Source organism: Geotrypetes seraphini, chromosome 1, assembly GCF_902459505.1.
Source record: "Geotrypetes seraphini chromosome 1, aGeoSer1.1, whole genome shotgun sequence".
NCBI lineage: Eukaryota > Metazoa > Chordata > Amphibia > Gymnophiona > Dermophiidae > Geotrypetes > Geotrypetes seraphini.
In genome coordinates, this window is record NC_047084.1 from 324,722,812 (window position 1) to 324,743,056 (window position 20,245).

The window sequence follows — 20,245 nt, forward strand, 5'->3', positions numbered from 1 at the left end:
ACTTCGACACCTGTGGCTTAAAGGAAGGCAGGGTGGTGTACATATGATTAAAGCTATGTTCCCAGGATGGGGATAATACTCAGTGTGCTTGTTACAAAATTCATACTTTTTTAAAAGTGTTTTGGCATTGATTCAATTTTATTCATATTTTTTAGAAGCTCCCATGAGGTTTTTTTGAGTTAGGTCTCACATCTTCATGTTGAGTCAATATAAACACTGCGTATATTTACCTAATTTTGAATGGAAATTGATCTGCCCTTTTGCTCATATTGTGCTCCTTTGAATGTTGGGTATGTTCATGATTAGAAAACCCTTTTCTAACATCTAGCAAAAATATGTTTGGCATGATGAAGGGATGAAGAAGTGGAGGGAGCAATGTGTTTCCCCCCCTCCAGTCTACCCTTGGGTGCACCTCAAATTGGAGGGCTGGTTATGACCCTGCTCTAGAGAATATATGTACCTCATCTAGGGTGTGTATTTTGCCCAATTCTGGGATTATGGTTTTAGAGAGTTTCAAGTATTTTTCAGACAGTTTCAGCTTTCCGTCAATACAGCAAAGATCAGCCAGGAAAACCCACCCTAATTTCCCAACCACTTTGTGTTCTGTCTCCTGCTTCTCCAAGTTTGAATTGCAGCTTTAACCCCTTGAGGAGTAACTTTTGCACTGAACTTTAGACAGGTCATAGATCTGCCCACTCTCCTATGATTTTAGCTAGTTTTTCGGACCCTACCTATCCAGCTGTTTAGAACCACACCTGAAATGAAACACATACTTGTATTTTTGAAAGGCAAATGTGCAACTACAGACTCAGACTATACTCTACAATAAATACCTTTAACATGATTCCAGAGTGAACAGTTACACAGCCTCTGATTAAGGGTAGAAGATATTTGTGGCAGTTGATTTCCTTGCACAAGGAAGGTGCATGAAGAATCTGAACTGTGGAGACTTGCAACTAAGTCCCCACAGTGCATCAAACACAAAGAAAAGCCCAAGACAAAGCCCCCTTAAGCAGTTACTTTTTTAAATGAAGGAAGGGATGGTGGATTGGAGGGCATATGGTAGACCTGGGGGTGATAGGGAGGGAAGGAAGGAAGGAAGGAGAGAAATTGGGGTCCTCAGCATGTCTAACACTGGCTCTGCTATCAGAGGTTACAACTGTGCCTTTGTGCACAGATGTGTGAAGGAATTCTATTTTGCTACAAAGAAAGTCAAAAAAATGTAAAATGTGAGAGCACTGGAGTTTTTATTAGTTAGGAATCATGAGATTGACATAACAGGCAAGACCAGTGAATGAGCAGCAATACATTCCTTCATGACAGGAATTAAAAATGCATCCAAAATGGAGCTGTTGTTACTACTGAAATTCTATAACAAAAATTCTTGGATCAACTTGCTGCATCCTTATGCAGACTAGATGTGATGAGAGCCATTATGTAGTACTATTGCACCATCATAGGACTACAACATGCATATTCTACCATGTGGCTCAAGCAACAAGTATACAAAGTTGGACAGGAATGGGTGTTTATTATCAGGGTCATATTTATCACATTCATGATTTTGAGAAAATCATTGGACAAGTACCTAGAGCAGTTCATCAGTTTCGGTGGGAAGATTATACACATGCACGAGTGATACAGTCAGAAGAGACATAGCAGGAGCAGCAGCGGCAGACAGAAGACAAATGTGGAATCAGTAGTAGAATATTAAATTGAGAAAATCCTCAGCTTTCAACAGCAAGTCTCTGCTCTGTTAACAAGGCTTGCTGGGCCACCGTTTTATTTTCATGACTGCAGAGCTTTGATACAACTTCTAGAAATGCTAGGTTCTGTACCTCCTTGTGCAAGGGTTCTGGAAGAAAAAAGTTAGTGCAAGAATTTAAGATATTCTAGGCCAATTTACGGGGTGTTTTTGTGTTAAGAAACAGAGAGGATTTGAGTAGTCTCACGTTTATTCTCTAACATACAAAACTTGGGAGTTATAAAGCAATGTAAAAGCCTACAGCATTTTACTAGGACAGTAGTTCTCAACCCAGTCCCTGGGACATATCTGCCCAGTCAGGCTTTCAAACTTGCATACAATGAATAAGCATGAGATATATATACATACAATGGGGGCAGTGCATTCACATTTATCTCATTATATACTGGAGGTAGAGAAATACTGAAGAGTTCTAGCCTGCACCAACTCTATATGGAACAAGCTCAGAATCTACCTCCATCTGCTGGCAAGGGAGACTCAACTTATTTCATTTGGATTGTTCTAGCAGGATAATTAAAGTCATTACTACTATTAATTGCAAAAGATGCATTTCTTGTTTACCCAATTTGGGTTTCTCTACAACTCTCCTGCAACCCTACAAATAACCAAATCAGCAAAAGTGTTACAACTTCACTGTTATCTAAGCTGATTTGATTCCATGGGCGTAGTAAAGAGGGAGGCAGGGAGCAGACCGCCCTGGGCGCCATCTTCACAGGGGCACCGGCTCCTCTTCTCCTTTCCACCCCTCTGTGTGCCTCTTTAAATGTCCACTGGTGCAAGAAGCATCTTCTACCTGCTGCTCATGCCGGCCTCAGATCCCTTCAGATGTCACTTCCTGGCCGCGAAACTAGGATGCGACATCAGAAAGCAGCTGTGGCTGGCACGAGCAGCAGGTAGAAGATGCTGCTCACACCGGCAAACATTTCAAGAGATATTGTGTGTGTGGGGGGGGGGGGGGGGGGAGTGGTGCATGGCAAGGTGGGCAACAGCAGGGAGGGGCACAAAGCACGGCAATTCCAGGCACCATTGTCCCGGGTGCCAAACTCCCCTGCTACACCACTGATTCCATCTGCTGTGATATTTTGTGATGCTGTTCCAAATGTAGCTGGTATCAGGATAGTTTATAAAGTTTACAGTATAGTTAGTGAAAAGAGACACAAAGCAATTCAATAAGTATATTTGAGGCAGTTGATCAATACATACTTACATTAAGGAACTGGGAAATTCTAATTTTAAAATAGGTGAATTTTTAGGCAAGTGTGAAAATTCAAAGGCAATTGCAATGACAAGGGGCACCCTGAAGCAAAAAGTACAGCATCTAGACAGCACTTGCAAAATACAGGCTATAATTAGTTAGTTGATGATTAGATTCAATAGAACACATACAAACATCTCTTAAATTTATAGAAAGAGCAAATATATAGAATGCTTCATAAATATAGTAACTGTGCCAAAATTTTTTAATCGGTTAGTATTTGCAAAGATAATGAAAACCTCACATTTCTGCTCTGAATTGCTAATGAATGTCTATTTGACTGTAGTCAGCATCCAGACACATTGTGAGATAACATTCAAAAGAGTTTCCTCAGTTCATGATCAGCAGCACTAAATCTAGTTCTAAAACAGGGCTTCCCAAAACTTTTCTGGGGACTCCTCAAATCAATTGGGTTTTCAGGATATTAACAGTAAATGTATACGAGATCAATTTACATATCCAGAATCTCCATCTGTGCATATTTATCTCATGCATATCATTGTGGACACTCTAAAATCCTGACTGGCTGCAGAGTCTCCAGTACAGGTTTAACAAGCCCTGCTCTAAGATCAGATTTTCAGTAACACACAGAAGCAATGGCGTACCTAGCATATGACACCTGGGGCCCATCATTTTTTTACACCCCCGCCCATCTGTACGAAAAACATGATTTTTAGTAACAAGCCACACGTCACACATAAATACCTAGGAAAAGGCAGCATCTTACAGTGAAGCAGTACAACAGCAATACACCCATTGTAAAACTAAATAAGCCAGACTAGTACAGATCAATCCTACACCGTCAATCCTAACAGAAAACCATGTCTTTCGAACACACAGAACACAGAAAGCACCTTCGCCTAGTATGGAATATGTCATCACAAACTAACCTCTTTTGCAAAACTGTAGTGTGGATTTTAGCCACGGTGATAACAGCTCTGACGCTCATAGAATTCTGAGCATCAGAGCTGCTACCACCACGGCTAGCGCTAAAAACACTCCACAGTTCTGTAAAAGGGGGGATAAAATAGAAATACATAGACAAAGGTTAAATAGAACCAGCAAGAAGCTGGACTCTGCATACAATGCAACACCACAGAAACAGTGACACATGTCTCCTAAAGCAATAAATAAATAGAAAATTTTTGTTCTACCTTTGTCTTCTCTGGTTTCTGCTTTCTTCATCTTCTTGTTACTCTCTTCCTTCCATCCACTGTCTGCTGTCTCTCTGCCCCTATATGGCATCTTCTCTCCTTCTATGCCCCTTCCAGAAACTGTATGCCTCCCCCTTCCATCTCTCCTTTCACCCCCATTGGTCTGGCATCTCTCTCCTCTCCTTCCCTCTCCCACACCTCTCTTCTGCAATCCCTTTCTTCTCTCATTTTCCTTTTCAATTTATTTTCTGCATCCATCTAGATTACGTTCTTACTACCCTCTCATCAATTTCCTTTTTTACTGTCTACCTACAGCTTGCCACCTCTTTCCCTCACCCCCTCCAGTATTTCCCTAACTCAGTCCTTTTCCCCCCATCATGTGCCCTCCTTTTATTTATCCCCTCCTTCCATCATGTGCCCTCTTTCTCTACCCCTTCCATCTAGCTATAGAAGCACTGCCTGGGCTTTGCAGTCCCCAGTTATGTCTCTAGCAGGATATATATTTCAAATCTGATATATTCTAATGACAAAATAGAAATAAAATGATTTTTTTCTACCTTTTGTTGTCTCTGGTTTCTGCTTTTATCTTCTTTTCACTCTTTTCCTTCCAGCGTCTGCCCTGTCTCTTCAATCCAGCATCTGCCCATTCCATCCACTGTCTGCCCCTTCCAGAAACTGTCTGTATCCCCCCTGCCATCTCTCCTTTAGACTCCCCCCCTTTGGTCTGGCATCCATCATCTTCCCTCTGTTCCCTCATGGCCTGGCATCTTTCTCCTTTCATCTCTCTTTCTCTCCCCCCTGTGGTTTTTAGCATCTCTCTCTTCTCATTTCCTCCGCTCAGATAAGATATCTCTGTCTCCTTCCCCGTTCTCTGGCATCTCTCTCTCCTCTCTCTCTTCCCTTTCCTTCTCTGGTCTTCCTTCTTTATTTTCTGCTTCCGTCTAAATTAAATTCTTTTTTACTATGCAGTCCTCAGTTTCCCTCTTTTCACTGTGTCTACCCACAGCATGCCACCCCTTTCCTTCACCCCTCCACTATCTCACTAACTATCTTCTTCCCCCATCCAGCATATGTCCTTTTTCTTTATACCTCCTTTCATCCAGTATGTGTTCTATTTCTCCACTTCCATTCAGCATTTGCTCTCCCTTCTCCCCATTTTCATCATCTCTTCTCTCTCCCCACTTCCATCATCTGCCCTTTTCTCTCTCCCCCTTCTCCCACTTCTATCATCTGCCCCCTTTTCTCAATCTCTCCATCCACCACAGGCCCATCTCTCTCTCTTCCTCTCACCTTTCCGATTTTGGCAACAAGATCGGCAACGCCCCCCGCCCCACCTCCGCGATGGCACTTAAGATCGGCAACGGGCCTCCTTCTACCCCCAGCATCAACAGAACTTCAGATCGGCAACGCGGTGCTCAGTCCACAGCTTCCCTCTGAATCAGCTTCCTGTTTCCGCCCAGGCAGTTCAGTTAGAGGGAAGCTTTTGACTGAGCACTGCGTTGCCGATCTGAAGTGCTGTTGATGCCAGGGGTAGAAGGAGGCCCGTTGCCGATCATGAATTGCGCCGCCCGTTGCAGCCCAGACGCTGCCGATGGCCCCAATGCGATCTTGCCGGTCCTGCGCCAGACGACCGGGACCTGAACGGCTGTGCACCCCCCCAAGGCGTGCACCTGGGGCGGACGGCTCCCCTCCCCCCCTTGGTACACCACTGCACAGAAGATAAAACTTCCAGATGGAAGGTTGTGTTTAGCAGGAAGTAGCAACAGAAATAAGTGGAAAGACATTTTTAGGAAGATAAGGGGAAGGAGGAAAGCTAGAAATGGAATTTTACAACTGAAAGATGCTGAGAACTGCTATGTGGAGAGTGATGCGGAAAAAGCAAACATGCTAAACAAATACTTTTATTTTATTTTAAGGAAGAAAATCCTGGAGGATCACAATCAGCTGATAAAGATATATATGGGAATGGAGTAGATACCACATCATTCGCTGAAGAAAAGTGTTTATGAACAACTTGAAAAACTAAGAGTCAAAGCCAAGAGGGCCAGACAAGATACATTCCAGGATACTGAGGGAGCTCAAAAAGGTTCTAATGTGACCTCTTAATGATTTATTTAATATTTTTAGAGACTAGAGAGGTTCTACTGGATTGCAGAAGAGCAGATGTAGTTTTTCTTTACAAAAATGGTGACAGATAAAAAGCAAGAAACTACAGGCTGGTAAGCCTTATCCTTAATGCTTGGAAAAATTTGTGTTCAATCTTTTTATTTGGTTATTTATGAAAAATACAAAAAAAACATGGAACCGAGAAATACATCAGGGGTACAGTACTACATAGATGTTCAGACATGTAGTTACAGAACATATCATATAAAATAACTTGTATGTAACAAGTAGAGTGGCAGAAACAAGTTTGGTGGCGAATCATAGTCAACATATACAGTAAGTCGATATATCACAGAGTAATCACCATTTACTTTGTTGCAATAGAGATGTAATAGGTGACCATATTTTATCAAAAGTAGGCAGTGACTTCGTCTTTTCAGCAGCCACTTTCTCATATTTAATATAAAGACAGACAGTATTCCACCAAACATTAGTATTTAAAGTCTCCAAGTCTTTCCAACTATTAAGTATTGCTTTAAGTGCCAATTGTAATAAACAAGATAATAGTTTTAATTGATATTTGTCCAATCATTCATCAAGAGCAAAACCACCGAAAATTATTATTCCATAAGACAGTACAGAATGTATGGGTAATAAGGAACAAATTACCCTCCAAATGTTTGACCAATAACTGGCTATGTTAGGACAGTGAAATAATATGTGATCAAGTGTGCCAATGGTAGAGTGGCAAGACCAGCAAACAGAGTTTTTGGAGGCTATCTTTGACAATTTGTATGGTGTCCAATATGCTCTGTGTTTAATTAAAAACATCATTTGTGCCATTGCAGAGGACTTAAGTGATTTCCGGGATTGTATCCAAATTTGTTTCCATGTGTCTGTGTAAAGCAGAGGAGGCTGTGTATGTACCATCTCTCAAGATCTTGTACCAGGAAGATGCCTCTTTCCTTTTACAAATAAATGTTAAACACCAATCGATGATTGTTGGCGTCTCCAATTTAAATGATTGTTTACTAAGTAAAGCAGATATACAGTGATGAAGTTGTAACCATCTATAAAATTGATTCCCAGAGAGATCAAATCGTTCAGTAAGTTTCAAGAGAATGGTACTAAAGTATTAAATTCCATCAATTGAGCTAGTGACCATATGCCCACCTTGATCCAGGATTTCCATTCAATGTATTGCCCTTGTATCTTAATAAGCGGATTGTTCCAAATGGGAGAATGTAGAGTAGAGTTCCATTGCAGAACTGCAAGATTGTCAAGTATTTTAAGCGCTATTCTAGTTGAAGCCAAAACAGGTTGAGGTGATTCTGGAGATGAAGAAAACATAAAAGCTTGGTAAGTAAGAAAATCTATCCCTATCATTTCTCTTTCCAAGTGAATCCATGGTGGAATTTGATCTAGGTGCGGCTGTTGAATCCATTGGGACCCTTGTCTAAGAAGAAATGCTACATGGTATTCATAATAGTTAAGAAAATTTACACCACCATATTTTTTGGCTGCCTTCAGTTTTTTCAGTGCAATCCATAGAGTCTTATTGTTCCATAAGAACTTGACTAAAATAGATTCCAATTTGGAATAAACCTTAGCATGAAACAAAAATGGAATCATAGACAAGATGTAATTGAGTTTCAAAGTCAAAATCATCTTGATGGAATCTAGTCTTCCCAACCAGGATAACTTTAAGGGTGACCAGTGCACAGTCATAGATGTAGCAATCTGGAATAATAACTTTTCATTGTACACTGCAGTGTCCTCTAACGTCGGGCCAAATAACACACCCAGGTATTTCAATTGTAGAGGGGATAGTTTTAAATTTAGGGTGGTGATAGAATCTTAGTTAGGTTTAGCTTGTACCCAGACACTGATGCATAATCCTGAATTACTTGCAAAATGTTTGATAGCGAATTTGGAATGGAGTAAATCAAGACATCGTTAGCATAAGCTGAAAGCTTGGATTGAAAATTTCCATGTTGAAAACCTTGTATATTAGGATGCGATCTTATGGCAATCAACAGGGGCTCCAGTACTAAGTTAAATAGCAAAGGTGATAATGGGCAGCCTTGTCTTGTGCCTCGAGTGGGATGGAATGCACTAGAGGTTGTATCGTTTATCCTTAATCAGGTAGTCGGATTTGTATATAGTATTTTCACCATGGTTTTAAAACTTTCAGGAAAACCAAACCACTGCATCGCATGAAAAAGGAAAGACCATTCAATAAGGTTGAAGGCCTTCTCAGCATCTAAAGACATAGCCAAGTAAGGGCAAGTGGAATGCTGAGCTTGGTTGATGATGTGGGAGAAAAAGCTTCGTGTTGTCAGAGTATAATCGGCCGACCATGAAACCAGATTGATCTCTGTTGATTAATGTTGGAAGGACCAATTGTAGTCTGGAGGCTAGTATTTTAGCGAAGATCTTGGCGTCCAGGTTGATTAAAAATAAAGGTCTATAATTTTTTACACACATTGGATCTTTGTCTGGTTTCAGCAGAACAATTATAGTTGCTTCTGTGAAGGAGCCCTTAAACTCACCCGATGAAATAAGATAGGAGAAAAGTTGCAACAACACTGGAACCAGGTGGTCTTGAAAGGCCATATAAAACTCAATAGTTAATCCATCCGGGGTAGGAGATTTTCCCTTTGCCATAGTTTATATAGCCTCCAGAATATGATGTTTAGTTAAAGGTGCTAGCAATGTCACAGTGTCTGTCTCCAGTAATCTATTATGAGGTAAATCTGACAAAAAGGAATCAAATTTTGCATAATCAGGAGTTTTGATGTGTAGAGAACTTGATAAAATTGATGAAATTGCAAACAGATATCATCACAATTTGTTTAGAGGGAACCATCTTCGCTCATTATAGCTGGTATCATGTTTTTTTCTGACTTGATTTTTACATATTCAGCCAGTTGATGACCACATTTATTAACATTAGCATAATAATGGGTGGATTTCATAAACACTTCTTTAGCAGCAGAAGAGTTAAGCATTAAGTTATATTCAAATCTAAGTTTCTGTAAAACTTCCAGAGCAGGAAAGTCTTGTATGTGAACTTATGATGATCCTCTGCCTCTTTAAGTTTCTTCCGTAATAGACGTTCTTGTTCCACCAAAGATTTCTTCTGTTTTGCAACGTAAGAAACGATCAATCCCCAATTTGTCGTCCACGAGGTGTCTTCGGTTTGTTGATCACGAAGAACTCAGCAATATTACGTTTCATCTCCTCTACAAATATCTCATCAGTTAAAAGGCAGGAGTTAAATCGCCATATTCTATCCTTGAGTTTCAATCCTAGATTGTCGAAGGTAAGTACAATTGGAATGTGATCAGATATTGCTATCTCACCTATAATGGCTGATGTTACTTTAATCATCAAATATAGGCAACCTTAGATATAGATACAATTTATCCCGTTTAGGACCTCAGCGGTGCTAACTGTGAGAGAGTTTCATTCACAGATATATAAGCACAGAAGTCTTCATCGATCACAATTTTTTATGTATTTTTTTCATATAAGTTTAAATTGTAGTGACCGATGAAGACTTCTGTGCTTATATATCTGTGAATGAAACTCTCTCACAGTTAGCACCGCTGAGGTCCTAAACGGGATAAATTGTATCTATATCTAAGGTTGCCTATATTTGATTTTTGAAATTAACCTTAGAAAAACAGATCTTTATTGCCTTATAAATTTGTACTTTGATGTTACTTTAGCCATTAGTGCATAACTGATTAAGAAGTAGTCAATTCTAGAGTAGGAGGAGTGAGGTCAGGAGGAAAAAGTATAATCTCTCGTATCCTGATGTAATGTCCTCCAGGGGTCCTAATTTTAAATTTGCAAGTAAGTCCTGTAGTTTGAACCAGGACCTGGATTTTCTATACGAGACAGTAAAATTCCTGTCAACCAGAGGAATCAAAATTAAATTGAAGTCTCCACCTAAGATGCATGGATAGTCACCAACTGATGATATTAATTCAGCCATCTCATCATAGAAGGAGGGACAGTCCATATTAGGAGCATACACATTGATAATAACCAACTTGGTGTGATTAACTAATAGTTCTGTCATTAACCACCTCCCATTAGGATCCGCTGAATGAGAAGTGACCATAAAATCATGTCACCTGCGTATAAAAGTAGCTACTCCAAATTTTTGTTCACTGCCGCAGCGTAGAGAACAGGGTAACACCATTTCAATGATACCTTGCTGGATTCTATAGCGGACAAGTGTGTTTCTTGCAAAAGTATAATATCAGGGCTATATTTAATCACATAATTCAGTATTTTAGATTTTTTAATAGGGTTATTAAGGCCCTTAACGTTCAAAGAAAGACAGGTTAGTGACATGTATAATAAACAATGAAACACAACATCATTCCAATTGATCTTACACAAGTATAGTGTGTAATCAAGTTAATGTATAAGTACTGAGTAACTGCACATATAACTGTATAAGAGCACCCTGATGTAACAAGTGTTAGCAAATGTGCCAACATGTACCTATGAGTGCAGTGAACCGCATAGGAAACATAGCAGGACAGTACTAGAGAGTAGAAAATAGTCAATGAGTCATAAAATCATCATTATAAACATATCAAACATTGAACTGAGTAACAGTGAACTGAAAAATATCTGGAAAGTGTATTCAGTAATAGTTGTAACAGTTATGGTCATACCACTATGTAGATAGACAAGAAGAAGGTGTAAAGTAGTTCATGACTGCAGACCAGAAGCGATTGAGGCATCCATATAACTTCAAGTGTTATCTATTGTAGAGGGCTTAACCGACTCAATAAATTCCGCCAAATTCGCAGGATTAGAATAGTCAGTGGTTTTATTTTTGTATGTTACTCGCATATGGGCAGGAAACAGAATTCCAAATTTGGCGCCAAGTTCCTTTAGTTTAGGATGATAGGTCAGGAATTGCTTCCTTCGCTTGGCTGTTTCTTTCGCCAAATCGGGAACGAATAAAAGTTTGGTGCCCTCGAACATGATCGGTGAGTGGAGTTTCGCGTGCTGCATAATATCTAGGGTATGACTGTGACGCAGCATTGACATCATGATCGGTTTCGGGAACTGATTCTGTTGTTGTTTCTGGTGCGGGACATAGAAGGCACCATCAAACTCCAGCGGCTTGCCATCCCTTAGCTTTAAGATCTGTGGTAAGAGGGCACCCAGAAATTCTACCAGGTCGCAAGCTTCACGACCTTCCAGTAGGCCTAAAAGCTGAAATCCATTTCGGCGTGCTCTGTTGTGGGCGTCTTCGAGCTTGCGCTCCAGATGAGTCATGCGGGATGTTTGCCTTCAAAGTAGTTTTAGAGATTCATCTGTCGCCAAGGCTTTGGCTTCCAGAACTTCCACTCTTAATTGGCATTTGGCAAATTCGCCTTTAAGACCGGACAAGTCGTCCTTCATTTCCAAAACATCTTGCTTCGTTTCAACCTCCAATATGGCTGCTGAGTCCTCCTCACTTCTGTTCGTGTTGTTTTTTTTGAGTGGAGAAGCAGGCTCTATGCTCTTCTGTTTATTCGGTTTAACATTAGCCATGTTCTTAAACACGGTGGGAGGTTAAGAAAGAACAAAAAATAAAAAATAAAAAGGATGATTTTGATGCTCTCAGTAGAATCTCCCTGGAGCTCGCCCGCTTCCATTTGTGTTGGAGCTCACTAGCGCCCCCCTAATGCTTGGAAAAATAAAGGTGGTGTTGCTGAAGGAAAGGATGGTTAACTTTCTAGACCCCAGCAGGTTGCAAGATCTGAGACAACATGGCTTTGTTCAAAGGAAGACTGTGCCAAATGAATCTGACTAATTGTTCTCCCAACCAAAGGATTTCAGTCAAAGAAGAAAATTGGTCAAACACATGCACTGGATTTAGTCCTTTCATTTCTGAATAGCCACTGATACGATCCCTCATAGGAGGCTCATCATTGAACTGAGAAATCTGAAGTTAGGATCCTAGGTGGCTGACTGACAGAAGAAGCTGGTGGTGGTAAATGGAATTTACCTGGAGCAAAGGTGAATGAATGGTGCAAATGGTGAATTGTGGAGTGCCTCAGGGATCAACATTGGAGCCAATTCTATTCAATGTCTTCGTGAGCAACATTGCTGAAGGGTTAAAAGGAAAAAGTTTGCCTTTCTGTGGATGACAACAAAGTAGACAACCCAGAGGGAGTAGTCTACAAAAATTAGAAAGATGCAAAGAAATGCAGAGTGATGCACTTGGAGTGCAAAATTCCAAAGGGGCTGTATGCAACAGGGGGCAAGAGGTTGATATGCACAGATCAAGAAAGTGTCTGAAGATTTAAAGGTAGCAAAACAATATAGCAACATGGTGGTCAAAGCCAGAAGGATGCTAAGCTGCAGAAATGAGAAGTGTTAATTCCACTAGAGAAGACATTGGTGAAGCTGGACTGGGTTCAGTTTTGAAGGCTGTTACCTTGCTAAGGATATACAAAGATTTGAAGCTGTTTAGAGGAAGATGACAAAAATGATCTATGAGAAGAGACTGAAGACTTGACTATGTATAATCCTAGAAGTAAGGAAGGAAAGATGAGAAGTCATACAGATGTTTAAATACCTAAAAGGTATAAAAAAAACAAAGTTGCAAGGAGGTAAACTTACTAAGAAATACCTTTTAAAATGAATGGTGGTGGATGTTTGGAATGCTATCCCACTGGAGGTGATGGGAACAAAAACAGTAACAGAATTCAAGAAGTCATGGGATAAAACACAGAGGAGGATGAAATCCAAGCAAAAAATTAAATAACCTGCATACTTCAAATAAGGAGTAGAGGTACAACTCTAGCCACCTTACTGGGCAAACTAGATGGACCATACTAGTCTTTATCTGTTAGAGGCTGATGGTTCCTTCATACTAAGATCTGAGGCATAAGCTGTCAAGAGTAAAAGTCTACTTTGTAGGACGTGTCTGACAAAATACATCCTAGTGTATACCTTATATCTGTTAATCTAGGCACTACCAGCCTCTGTTTCATGCATGCAGAGGAGTATCTGATTACTTTGCCACATATATTCCTACACAAATAGATCTCCAAAAGAAAATCAGTTTGTCTCTTGGAAAAAGCAATCTAAAAGATTTATGAAAAAAGTGTTGCAAGTGTCTATTGTATAAGTTAGGCAGTCAGAGACCAGTTTATTTTGATGACCTTCAACTCTAACATGTACACGAAAAGCTCCAAGACAAGGATGAGCAGCCATTGTCCAGCTGGGTTTTCAGGATTTCTCCAGTGTATATTTATGAGATCTATTTGCATGCACTGCCTTCACTGTATGCAAATTAGATCTCGTACATATTCATTGGTGAAATCCTGAAAACCCAACTGGACCAAGATTGTTCACCCTTGTCTTGGAGCTTTTTGTGTACGTTAGAGTTGAAGGGCATAAAAATAAACTGGTCTGCTCTGACTGCCTATGAAGCCCATCTGAGGCCTTTTTTCTCCCAATTTTTGGGTTTTGTATGGTGGTTTTTAAATGAATATTTTGTATGGTGGATTTTGAATGAATAATTCAAGGATTATGAGTGGGGGCGAAGCAATATCACACTGCTAGACCTGCTATTTTGCTATATGAGTAAGAGAGTGGATAGTATTTGGTATTGAGAACTTACTCATTCTACTGTGGGAACTGTGGGAAAATCCTGAAAACCCAACTGGGTTGTGGCTCTCAAGGACAAAGACTGCCCACCCCTGCTCTAAAACATACTTGCAGCATTTATCAAAATGGTCATAGTTTTAACAATGCATAGGTAAACTGATGAATAGCTGAGGTTAAGGGCTTTCAACAACCCTGGCACCTTACCTGATGCCATGGCAGCACAGATGAGCACCATGGAATTATATTTAATTTCAGGAGCACTTCTTTCATCTGACAGCAGTCTATGTAGAACCTGAATTAGTTTTGCATTCTCTAGATCCTTTTCAGCAGTGCCTGATATATAAACAAATATTTATTGTGAACATAAATATTTAGTTCTCTCACAGTTCATGATAGCTATTTTTAATGAATATAGGTTACATAAAATCATGAAAATCCTCACTACATCTAGAAATAAAGCAATCACTCATCACACTATCAACTGCATTTTTCTTAGATACCATTTTTTTCATCTCCACATATGTTGATTATTACCCATTTAGATTTAATTCATCTTTTTGTTAGTTCATCTTTCGTTGGTCAAACTGAGCTACATTCATATACATAGGTATTTCCCCCACACTAGTGGGCTAATATTCTAAGGCTCCTATTCCCTAATGAAAGGTTAGGTTTTTTACTTCGATAATCTTGTTTATGTTAATATACACCGTTTCTGTTAATATACACCGTTGATTCTCACTAACCGCAAAACTGCAGAAGGGTGTCGCTGTAAGATCTTGAACTCCTCCTCTTCTGCAGTATAGAACAGCTCCCTATTCAGTTGGCACCAAAGCAATCAAACTCCAATGAACAGAAGAAAAAAGAAGGAGGGGCATGGGGGAACTACCCCGGCAACAAACATATTCTGTTCTGAAACTTAGGCAATAGAATAATGATCAATAAACATTTAACAATTTAACACTGAACAACAAATTACACACATGAGTAGCTAGGAACCAACCTGCTAAGTGCAACTAGTAGGGGCTAGAGATCCCCCCAAAGGGAAAGGGAAGCCCCCTTTTTCTGTAGCAATGTCTCAGCTGAATCTTATATACAGTAGAAGAGGTCCCAAGAGGGGCACTGGCAACATTTGAGGCAGAAATCAGGCGAATCAAAGGACAGTGCAGGGTGGCCTGTAAGGACTCCTGCGTATATTAACAGAAACAAGATTATCGAGCTAAGAACCTAATCTTTTGTTCTGTTACATATACATAGGAGTCCGTACTTTAGCTGACATACCAAAGCAGTGCCAGATGTCTAGGGAGGGACAGATGAGCCTACATTCAGAACCGAGGACCTGAAAGCGACATCCTTTCAAGCCACCACATTCACAATGTAGAATTTCATAAAAGTGTGGAGTAATCCAAGTAGCTTCTCTATAGATTTCATCAGGTGATACAACCCGGGACTCTGAAGACAAATGAAGCTCCTGATTGACATTGAAGGCTGAAACTACCTTTGGAAGAAAGGAAGGAACTGTGCACAGAGAAATACCAACTCTGTGAAACGGAGAAGGTACCCTACAAGAGAGGTCCTTCTCGGTGAGACTATGGCAACCAAAAACTCTGTCTTAACTGTAAGGTCCAACAGGAAAGCTTCCATCAGAGGCTCATATGGAACACGGGACAGGACCTTCAGGACCACATTAAGATCCCTAGATGGGAACGGTCTGCAAAATGGGGTTCAATATGAAAGCCTCCCTCAAAAACCAAGTGACATCTGGGTGAGACGTCAGAGATTGAAAGCCTCTCCGAACCTGAAAGCACGAGATACTGGCCAACTGCACTTTAAGAGATGGAACCACCAGGCCCTTTTCAAGACCAGCTTTCGGGAATGCAAAGATCACCAAAATGGGAGCCCTCTCAGGCTCCACCTGCTCCTTGGGGCATCATGACTGGAAGGTCTTCCAGGTCTTAGGATAAGCTGCAACCACTGCAGGCTTCTTCACTGTAAGGAGCATCATGATTACAACCTCCAAGTAACCCTTCAAAATCAGGGCCATGTGCTCAAGAGCCATGCCACAAGACCAAAGCATTCCAGATTCTCTATGGGAACTGGGCCTTGACTGAGTAGCCCAGGATGAACCGGCAGTTTCATGCATCTGTCTCTCTACATAAACATCAGATCTGCATACTAAGAACTGTGGGGCCATTCAGAGCCACCAGAATCACCAGCACCTGCTGGTTCGCTATTCTGCAGATAATCCAACCCACTATGGCCCATGACAGAAAAACAGAGAAGCTGCTTCAGGGCTCAACTAGGGCATCTAGCCCTGTGCTAGCCATTAAATCTATGTCCAGTTTGTCCCAAGTCTGAATAATGAGGGAAAACACCCTCTGGGACAGAGACCACTCCTCTGGGTCCAGAGTCTGCCTGCTGAGAAAGTCAGCCTGGATGTTCTCTACCCCTGCCACACGGGCAGCTGAGAGAGCTTGTAAGTGCAGTAACGCCCTCTGGAATAACATCTGTGCCTCCAGATGAAAGGGAACGCTTCTGGTGCCTCCTTGTCTGTTCACATAAACCACTGTGGTGGCATTGCCTGAAAACTATCTGACTGCCTTTCCTGACTGAAAGGATTGCAATTCCAGCATGGCCAACCAAACGGCTTTCAGTTCCAGATGATTTATGGACCACTTTCTTTCCGATAGGGATCACCTGCCCTGGAGGGGATGACTGCAGCATAGAGTCTTCCAGCCTAGGCTAGGCGTCGGTCATTAGTCACCCACTCGATTCTGAGAGGCATATCTCTCAACAAGGCCTCCGCCTGGTTCCACCAAAGCAAGCTGCACTTTGCTTCCGCAGCCCAGGGGAGCTGTGTTTGCAGGGACTGTGGAGACCACCTGCAGGGAAAGAATTTCTGCCACAGAAATGTGTCAGACCTGGACTGTTGAAGGAAATCTTCTAGCTGCTGGTCAGAAGTACCTCAACCGCCGACTCCCACCCCTGAATTTCCTCACACAGCGATGGGGGAAGAAACTACACAGCCAGCTCCCTGATATCCAGAGGGATGTTACACCGGGGCCCCTAATTAAATCAATGGGCGAACAGTTTCCAGAGAAACAGACCCTGAGCTCCTGAAGGGATACAATGCAGGCTGGCTCTACACGTCCTCAATGAGATTGGCCTGAGAACAGTAGTTCATCCAAGAAGGGGATCTCCGAGCACAAAAGCCATGAAGAAATTTGAAAACAAAACAGAAAAATACCCAAACATAACAAAACTCGATGAAGTTAGAGGGAAATACTTTTAAAACCAATAGGAGGAAATTTTTTTTCACTCAAAGAATAGTTAAGCTCTGGAATGCGTTGCAAGAGGATGTGGTAAGAGCAGAGTATAGCTGGTTTTAAGAAAGGTTTGGACAAGTTCCTGGAGAAAAAGTCCATAGTCTGTTATTGAGAAAGACATGGGGAAAGCCACTGCTTGCCATGTATCAGTAATATGGAATATTGCTACTCCTTGGGTTTTGGCCAGGTAATAGTGACCTGGCTTGGCCACCGTGAGAACCTGCTACTGGGCTTGAAGGACAATTAGTTTGACCCAGTAAGGCTATTCTTATGTTCTTAAAAAGAAGAAGAGCAGATCACAACACATCTTCCGAGTTTGCTTTTAGAAGGAAAACCTGAAGAGGGAGTTGTTCTCCACTGCAGAAGAGGAGGAGTTCAAGATCTTAAAGTGACTCCCTTCTGCAGTTTTGTGGTTAGAGGGAATCAACAACTAAAGTATGGACACCTGTGTATATGTAACAGAAACATGACAGTAATGTATATTTGTTGATTAACATGAATTTTTTGGTTAAAATTTGTACTTCTTTAACCACAAAAACAAATTAATGTACTGCTTTGTATACAAATACCAAAGTAGCCTCCGTTAGTGAATTCTGGATAAATTTTCTCATGGTAAAATAGGGCAACAATAAGTAAATTGTGGCCTAAGATTGTATCTGAAGGTGAATTAACTTACCCAGTGTCACAAGGAATATAGTTTTTCTTGGTTCTTAGCTGCTTCACAGATGCAGCTAAATGTGGCATCCTGAATTATCGCATCCTGCTCTATTACTTTCTTATTACTATCGTCTAATATCTACAACATAATTCATATCCAGAGACCAAAAAATGAAATATTCCTATTGCTTGGTTTTAGATTCATTTCTTGATCAGTTTTTTTTAAATCCCATTTTCTAAGAGCTGACTTTTTCTGGTATATAAGAATAAAATTAATATTATTATTATTATTTATAGAAGACAATCAGATTAATTGCTTTTAACATCAGTGATGGTTTTACTTTTGACCTACACATTTTACTTCATCCTAAAGCAAGACTGTTTTGCAAGGATTTCTATCAGCCTATCAAGATAAGGCTGAACCTATAGCAGTAAAAAAATTTATACTAAATTAACACCCATTAGCAATGGGTGATAACTTACTAAGGCAGTTCTCTCATTCCATGAGTAAGGAAAAGAAAAGCTTGGTAAATCTGACTCCTAATATACCACTGTAGGCAGAATTACATAGTCAGTGTTCCCCTAACCCCGTCATCACCTGTCTTTCACCCTCCCAATCCTATTGACAATATTCTTATCCTTCTCTTATTTACCATTCCTCTCCCAACTCCTATTGACCATTCCCCCAGTAAGCCAGTCATCTAGCCTCAAGCTCCTAACTCTTCCCCCACCCCATGCAGCTAGATGAATCCCTTCTCAGGTTATACACTTCTCACATGCAGGCGGGCCTGCATCCCTCCTCCCCATTAAGCCATCTCTCCTCATCTGCAGGTGCAGAACAGGAGCTTCCTGCTCTCTGTACCATGTGGCTTTCTTTGAGTTTAAGCCATGCAATGCAGGAACACTCATGCTGGTGTTATGAAAGTTGAGAATTCAAACCAATGGTGAAATGAATACTGTATTTCAAATCTGATTGCTTAGTTATAGTTATAGTACTATAGTTACACAGTCTACAATTGTAGTGTGAGTTGATAGCAGTTCTTTCATGAAAGAAAAATGAGAGGAAAAATAAAATCTTTCAAAGTCTCAGGATTTGGAGTTCAATTTATCCACCAATTAAGGTTAATACATGTGAATTAACACCATCAGCACCTGCATATGGTAACTTCTATAAAATTTATAAAGTCTATACCAATTTCCCAAAACCTTATAGCAAACTAACACTATGCAGCAGTAACTCAGCCAGTGAAAAAAATTAAGGTTTCCATATTTTCATACTGATCTACTTTAAAAGTAGCAAAACCTACACAGAACAGGTCACGGCTTTAAAATCTGGGTTAAAGTCTCAGTTATGCAGAATGGTAAGTTGCCATTGTCCATGTTCATCCCACATTTAGGAGTATCTGATACCAGCGGTCTTATTCCATTTGTGGCACATATTCCTCTGATTCTTCAGCATTTCACTTAAAACTACACTCCCCCCTCTGTATTTGCAGGTTTGGCATGCGCAACTCTGATTATTCACGTTTTTTATCCCCCTACCAGACCTCCCTACAATGTACTTTTTAAAGCCTCCACAACTTACTTAAGGCTGACTCTGACCCACCCTCGCCTCCCAGACACCTCTAAAACTTACTTTTTTTTTTATTATCAATTAGTTACACACAAAAAATTAACTTTGAAAAGAAAATTAGAAATGATACAATCAATCAATTCCACTGAATTAAAACAAACAAAATTTAACTTGATATATAGTCCACAATTGGGAGAACAAATAAGAAGATAAAGATCCCTTCGAGGAAAAAGGGTAAATTCTAATATAATTATTAAGAATAGAGCAGTAAACCTCGGCTAATTATTCATAGACATGAGTTATCCTGTACTTTCCTAGGTAGCATCAGAAATCCCTTTTCCTTCTAGGAAAAAACGCAGCTGCTCTGGGTCAAAGAAAATATACTTATTGTCTTGATAACTAATTAAACATTTACATAGAAACCTCAACTGAAAGGAGGCTCGCAGAGAAATAACTTTAGACCTATATTGCAAAAATTATTTCCTTCAACTTTGAGTCTATCTTGAAACATCCGGGAAAATGTAGATTTTTTTCACCCAAGTAGAAAAATCTGTTTTAAGTTGACATATACCGTATTTTCGCGGATATAACGCGCGCGTTATACGTGATTTTACGTACCGCGCATACCCCTCGCGCGTTATATGCCTGAGCGCGGTATAGAAAAGTTTTTAAACATAGTTCCCACCCCGCCCGACGCCCGATTCACCCCCCCAGCAGGACCGCTCGCACCCCCACCCCGAACGACCGCTCGCACGCGCTCCCACCCGCACCCGCATC

General features: G+C 40.6%; 1 protein-coding gene across 5 annotated transcripts in view; it reads right to left on the reverse strand.

Moving 5' to 3' along the window:
* Positions 1-20,245, reverse strand: part of RAP1GDS1 (Rap1 GTPase-GDP dissociation stimulator 1) — a 286,317-nt gene that overhangs the window by 102,126 nt on the left and 163,946 nt on the right. For 4 of the 5 annotated variants that reach the window (XM_033957396.1, XM_033957423.1, XM_033957414.1 and 1 more), the window contains 2 exons: positions 14,120-14,248; positions 1,224-1,855 (listed from right to left, as the gene is read on the reverse strand). In XM_033957396.1, coding sequence (XP_033813287.1) covers positions 1,728-1,855; positions 14,120-14,248 — 257 coding nt within the window. In that variant the 3' untranslated portion in view covers positions 1,224-1,727. Of the gene's footprint in view, positions 1-1,223; positions 1,856-14,119; positions 14,249-20,245 lie in introns of those variants that run through there. The other variant, XM_033957405.1, reaches the window with a different exon arrangement.